The sequence below is a fragment of the Triticum dicoccoides genome, chromosome 5A (assembly GCF_002162155.2).
Source record: "Triticum dicoccoides isolate Atlit2015 ecotype Zavitan chromosome 5A, WEW_v2.0, whole genome shotgun sequence".
Classification (NCBI taxonomy): Eukaryota; Viridiplantae; Streptophyta; class Magnoliopsida; order Poales; family Poaceae; genus Triticum; species Triticum dicoccoides.
The window spans coordinates 247,722,733-247,729,801 of NC_041388.1; the positions used below are offsets into that span (position 1 = coordinate 247,722,733).

Here is a 7,069-nt window from a genome sequence, read left to right on the forward strand (position 1 = left end):
CTGGCAACCTCATCCAAAGTGGGCAATAGACGTAGCTGAGCAGCAACCGGTAGACACATACAATGCCGACATTGTGGAAAGATGTGAGCGGTTGGGCCTCTAAAATTAGAATATATATTTTTAGGGTCTATTCTTTTTGGAAAACCGAGTGTACGTGTGACCAGATTTTCATGCTTATAGAACCTAGCTGGCACACCTTGAATGCTGGGTTCTATATATATTTCTCTATGGAAAAAGAATTATAGAACAAATAACAAATACGTATAAGTATGGGAAAATTAATTCCTTATCAAAATTGGAAGCACCAAACTATTAAATTTGTAAAAGAAAAACAGTACATTCGACAAATGGTGGTTATCAAAGTCGCCAAAAAGATTTCACCTAAAACGACGACCAAGTGGAATTTGCCAATCCTTGAAATCAACAACAGAATTTGCTTGGGAAGCCTGAAAATGTAAAACAGTTGTTATGTCACAATCGAAACATAATTTTACGTAAACTCATCAAAGCTGGCTTATTTCCAAATGTAGAAACTCAGTAATGAGCTTTTACACGTAATTCTTTTGATCACATTACAGGAATACAGACATGCCATTGTTCTTTCAACACACTCTTTTTGTTCTTTTGAAAATATATTTTTCAGTTTGTCAAGTCAATCAATTAAAACTGCAGGGGATAATTTTTCTTCGTGTACTGAATACTCAAATGCTCTGCATACCATTGTTTGAAAAGAAACACTTTGTTACATTGTGGTTTGGGAAAAAGTGGCCAACCGCACACTCGTACACAAGGATGGGATTTACTCTCCAGGAATAGTATCACCCAACACTTTGGCCCTACCCTGGGCCATTCCCATCTGAAAGTGCATCTAGGCCACCATAGTGGCTTTTGATATTTCAGGACAAAAAATAATTTACTCTAGTGATGATAAGCTGAAGTCCTAAAAGATGCTAGTTGGAAAATGGTTTTCGACCCCTCAAAATCTTTGCAAAGAAATCAGCATGATTAAGGACTTTTTAGACTTTTGTGATACAGGATCACTTTGAGTCATAAATATGCCAGTACTATCAAAAGGGAAATCTTGACCCTAGTGAGGAGAAGAAATTCTTGCTAAGTGCTCAAACTCAAACCTTAAAAAACTCAATCAAATCTCAAAAGTTCCATTCATAATCTTCTCTGTGTTTTTCCTGATTGGAGCCACCAAGTGTTAGTTGTTTGTCCCTCCAAGTGAGTTCAGAGAGTTGCACCGGTGATACTCTAAGCGAGGTGTTCGAACTAGACAGGATGCCACAGAGGTTGATAGCTCTTGTTTGGAACCTCCCAGTGAGCAACATTTGGAACCTCTGAGACTATGTAGCCTGACTCTCAGGCTTGGTTCTATTCCTCCGAGCAGAATCCACCTGGACAATCCATCTCAGGTGTGTGTAATACTTCCAGTGGTTCCAGATGTTGCTGGTGGTTTCAGCGGTCTTGCAGGTGCCATCATCCAGCAGCTTGCCGTACCACCCTAGCACCTTCATGAGAGCTTCACGATGGTGCAAGAGCACGCCAATGCCCAAGCATGAGAGAATTGATATGCATAGGAATGTGCAGAAGTGGGAATTGATCAAGGAGTAGACTGTTACGCACATTGGCCGGTGGACAGGGACACACTGGCCAGGGTGACCAGCACTTAGGGGTAGCTCGCGGCCGTGACAGCAACGGCGAGCGCGCGCTGCTGCTGCTTGGGTGAGATATTCCATTGGACAGGTGGTCACTACCACTTATCCACTTTTAGGACTTACATGTGCATACCACTTATCCACTTTTAGGACTTAGATGTGCTTTTTCATACTTATAGAACCTCCGGTGCATTTTACTCCACTAGTAAAAATAGCTCCCGGTAGCAAACAGGTCCAGTGATAACCAGCGGGTTACCACTGGGATTTGGAAACTGGGGATCAACACTGGTGCAAAGTCCCTAAGCCTAAGGAGATTGTCTCAAGACGCTCGAGGCCGTGACCACTGTAACAGCAGCAGTAGGGCAGTTGTACAGTTTTTTGTTTCTTGGCTTGTTTCATTCGGTTTCTCCGTTTCTTTGCCTAGGTTTCGTTCTTTGTTAAATTTAGTTTACTTTTTTGTTCCTTTGAGTTGTATAAGATGCACATCGTTTCGACACTTTCTCCTAATACAAAAAGACATGCACTTTGATGCATGTACGAGAAAAAAAGATAAACGAACAAGCATCCAGAATTCAGTTCCGAAAGTAGATTAAAGTCCACTTCCATGAAATGATGAAAATCTCCAAGAGAAAAAAAATGGAAAGGAGATTTTAACCTTATTCTTAAGAAACTCTGGATTTGTAGACAATGCGTCCACAAGATAACTCCTGTCCTGTTCGTTATGTGTGTGGTCAGTTTGTGCAATATCAATATTGATATACTTAGAGAAAACAAGAAAAGCGAGATTATTTAGAAGCGCAAATCATGTTATCCCAATTGGAACAGTATCACATGGCTTACCTTAACCCATAGCAAAGAACAGTCGAAGTCTGTGAGGAACCATTTGTGTGCATTCATATTGAATGAATCAGCTTTTTCCACTCCATCAAGATGATGTCGATACTCTGGGCATATACAAGCACTTCCAGCATATGCAGCATCAATGTGGAACCACATGTCATGGCCCTAACAAAAATTATAAACAGAAATAATTAGTGAAAGTACATTCATGAATAACAATATGTACAATTTGCACAAGTCATATACAAAAACAAGGTTGCTAATAACAGTGGGGGTGCAACCAACATCCCAAAAACATGCTCCAGAAAAATCCCAGACATAGGACAGTATTGGTTCCCACTAGAGAGCTGATAAATACCTAGTTTTAGCTGTACCGCAAATTTAGATTGATTGGGATTAACATATGGACAAAAAAATAAAAAATCAATTTACAAGGACTATTTTTCAAGTTCTGGTCCCATATAGTTTTTTTGGGAAACACTGTTAACCTACCAGCTATCAGTTACTACCCATCAATGCACAGACTTGTTCCTCAAAAGTGGACATAACAAGGTTTCGAACTAGCACCAACACAACTGTGTTCTATTCCTGCCTGGCAGAAGATCGTCAATTTTTTGGAAAATACTTATAGAAAATATAGCAAGAGAAAGTATCAAATAAAGACTGATTATATTACTTCATTATACAAATATAATTTCCCAATTATCACAACCAATGGGCCTAAACACCTGTGCTATGTTTCCTAGTTCAGGCAAGGGGTCCACGGCCGATGAAGATGTTGTGCCTACCTGAAACAAATAAGAGCTTTCCTTAGAAAGTAAATAAGGAGCAAAAAATATGTGTTACCAGATAAAAAGATAAGCTTATTACACATCGGAGAACACCATTCCAGTTTTTTTTTGTAACATTCATCATGTAATCATGTTACAAAGAGTGGTTAAAGATAAGGATCCCAGTTACCCAGGGGATAAGTATCTTAGTTACCTTTAGCAAGTAGGGATTTTACTAATCACTTGCATATAATTAGTTTCCTGGTACACAAGTTGGTAGTTCCTTAATTTTGTGGTAAAGCCAGCTATATAATGCCTTGGCTGTCTATCTAACAAATGTCAGCAAGAACCCCAAATATATATCTTCCTATTATTCTGTTACAGTGTTATGCAGTTACCTATTCTATAACCTCTGCTCTGGAGCGCCATGGCTAGAGTGATAGCCCCCGTCAAGCAATCCGGCAATTTTCAATCACATTTAAGGTTCATACTAGTTTAGTATCGGAGCCTGGTGATCTTCGCCAGCGAGCATGATCCTGGAAGGATTCGTTGAGAACCTCCACATCAAAACGAGGGCTTCACCTTCGGGGGCAAGGGGGGGCCTTCCAAACACGGTGCTCTCTGCCCTCCCGTCCTACGCCATGGCTGCCCTGCAAGGCTGCAACTTCCGAAAGGGATGCCTGCTGCGCTATCAGTAGTTCTTCTGGGCCAACACCGACGTGGTCACCGGCACCCAATGCAAAAGCGCATGGTCGATTGTATTCAGAAATAGAATAGCATTAATCGCCCCTCCCTCCCTCCCTCCCGCGTCGCCCCCCGCGAGGCGATCGGGGGGAAACCCTAGATCGTCGCCGGCCCTCCCCTCCCCCCCTTCGTCCTCCTCCCTCGCCGCCGCCTGAGGGCGCGGCCGGACGAAGCCCAGCCGTTGCCGGCGGCGGCAGGGCCTCTTGGTCTTCCCGCTCGCGTTGGGCCGGCGTGGGCCGGAGCGTGTCGCGGTGCTGGGCGTCACGGCGGAGCAGCGGGCGGACGCGGCGTCCCTGCGTCTCCGCTGCTGCGCAACGGGCAGCTTGGCGGTCGAGCGCGCCTGGGGCTCAGAGGTGGCTGCTGCGCCGGCGCAGGCAGCGCAGGCTGCGGGCGTCCGCCCTGCCATGGCTCCGGCTGGTGGTGGTGGAGGCGCAGCAGAGGCGGGCTGGCCGGAATCCGACTGGTTCCGGCAGTTGGACGGCGGCGAGCGGCGCGGGTTGACTCCCCGGTGAGCATCCTTGGCGCTTGGCGGTGGTGGATGTGGTGTCCCTTGCTGGTGAACAGGTGGTCGTCGGTGGCCTCGCGCGGATCTGCACCGGCGCCGTGGTGGGGCGACACAGGGGGTGTCTGGTGGGAAGGTTGGCTGGAGCCTGGAGGGATGGGAGGCGCCGATGAAGTCGGGGCATCCGTCGCTCGCACAGGGGTGTGCCGGTCCGGACGCGTCCGCTCCCCCGAGGCGGGGCGTCTACTGTTGTTCAATTGGTTTGGGGCTGCCAATTGGACCAAAGCCAAGGCCTTTGGTTGGTCCCGGGGGTGTTTGGATGCAGGGTGGCGGCCCTGGCGGCGGGAGACGCAGCGTTTGTGGGCGGAGCGAGCGTCTCAGGTGCGGGCGGGCAGCCATGACCATGCGGGTGGCATGGGTGCTGGTGGTCGGCGAAGCTTCGGTGCAATGGCGGGGGGTGAGCCGGGGTGTATTACTTGCCCAGTTTGCACTGGTCGACGGCGGCGGCGTCCGCGGACGTCGTTCCCTTTCTGAAGGCCCCGTCGTGGTTGTTCCCTCCCCATCGCGTTGCTCCGAGTGAAAACTTGATCTTCGGGATCGGACAGTGGCGTCGCTCTGTAGTCGTTTCCCTTCTTGGAGGCATCGTCTTGGAGTCCATGCTCCGTCGTGGTCTGTCTCACCCCTCCTCGGTGGCCATCTGGGCTTGGTGGTGTTGGGGTGATGTGGCGGTGCCCGGCACCTGTGTATCTTGCCTTGGGTGCGTGTGTCGTGTGTGGTGGTGGTGTGCGTTTTTATCGGTTTGTCTGATGCTCAGTGCTTTATATATAAAGCAGGGCGAAAGTCTTGTTCGGTAAAGCGCATGGTCGGAGATTTGCCTCCCGCATGTGTTGGGAATATGCCCTATAGGCAATAATAAATGTTATTATTTATTTCCACATTTGTAATTAATATTTATTTCTGTGCTATAATTGCCATGGTTCTTGAATGTGAGATTTAGAAGAAAACTCATAAGCATGTATGGAAACATAAACACAAAATAGGTTCCTAGTCTCGCTTCTAAGACTAGATCATGTGTTGCATGATAATCCCGTTTTCTTGATCATACGTCATCGTTAAAGTAACCAGTACATATGCAAATAGAAGCCTATGTAAAGGGGAAACTACACAGCTAACAAATACACTGGACACATACCACACCAGTAAGTGGTGTTGGAATTATGTAATGTAAACAAACTCGCACCACTGCCTTTAGGCCTTTGTTCAGTTACACCCCTTCTCAAAGGGATTGGAGGGGATTTAAGGGGATTTTGACTTGTACAGGATTTAATCCCCCTCAATCCCTACCAACACTCTCCAATTCCCCGTCAACCGAACAAGGCCTTAAGAGTATCCGACTGGGAATAAAGAGTTCAGATTTTATTTTATTGTCAGCTTAGATTTGCCATTGTATGGTTTACCGAAATAGGCAAGCCCCGCTATATTAATATAGCAACCACCCGATACAGCCAGAAGTTCGACGCTGGGGCAAACAGCACAATCATGCCCAAAAGGAAAACAAGCGAAAAGCAAGAGAAAGAAATGCAGGCAGCGCCGGAAGAACGAAAGCTGAAGCATCCCGCAACCGCTGCGCCCACCGGAAACATCCACCATGCTCCAATGCCATCGAGTCACCGTGAACCAAGCAACACCTTCAAGAAGGACTGCGACGACGACAACGTTGCTGCCCGGACGAATCCTAGGATTTCTCCCGGTACATGGAGGGAAGCAGGCGAGAGGTACTCCTGACGCCCTTCAAGAAGGTTGATGGCGCCCGCAAGCGTCACCGCGTCGGTGCCGGGCGGACCCGAGAGGGATTTCGCCCTACCCCTCATACCCACAACCCAGGACCAACCGACGGCTCCACCACGCCAACCGCCCACCAACCTGCGCCACCACAGTCACGAGGACACCACCGTCGTCTCTCCACTGCAGACGCTGCGAGGCCGGCCAAACCAAACGAGACCACCGCCGATAGGGACTGGGAGCACCACAGCCACGTGGGAGGGGACAACCTCCACTGGCACAAGCCGTAGCAGACCGGACGCAGGCGCGGGAGCACGCCGGACCCCCTGCCCAGCCGGGCCCAGATCGGGCACGTTAAGCTCCTGCTGCCGCGCTACAGCCGACGTAGTGCAGAGCCACCGATCCCAACGACCGCATCCCGCCAGCCCAGCCGGAGGAGACCCGCCGGAGGCCAGACCAACCTGCCCTGACCCAGATCGGGCCCAAAAGGGCCTAGATCTGGGCCTGCAGGGCTCCACCGGCCAGTCCCCGCCGCCAGCCGCCACCGCTGCCAAAGGGCCGCGCCACCACCGAATCTGCGCCCGATCAACACCGGAGCGCCGCCCGCCGAGGTGCACCGTCGCCGGAAACCGCCGCCCGAGCCGGGGAACCGCGAGGAGAGGAAGAGGGCCGCCGCCGCCGGCTTCGCCACGGCGCCGCGCGGGCAACGCCCGGCCACGCCAGCCGGCGGCAGCGGCGGGAGGAGGGGTGGGAGGTGGGGGCTAGGCGGC

At 49.6% G+C, this 7,069-nt stretch overlaps 1 protein-coding gene across 2 annotated transcripts in view; it reads right to left on the bottom strand.

Annotated features, from left to right (window-relative positions):
• LOC119300823 (tryptophan decarboxylase 2-like) overlaps window positions 1-7,069 on the bottom strand; it is a 28,968-nt gene that overhangs the window by 13,086 nt on the left and 8,813 nt on the right. For both annotated transcript variants that reach the window (XM_037577710.1, XM_037577709.1), the window contains 4 exons: window positions 3,230-3,289; window positions 2,502-2,666; window positions 2,317-2,373; window positions 382-446 (listed from right to left, as the gene is read on the bottom strand). In XM_037577710.1, the coding sequence (XP_037433607.1) occupies window positions 382-446; window positions 2,317-2,373; window positions 2,502-2,666; window positions 3,230-3,289 (347 nt within the window). The remainder of the gene's footprint in view (window positions 1-381; window positions 447-2,316; window positions 2,374-2,501; window positions 2,667-3,229; window positions 3,290-7,069) is intronic.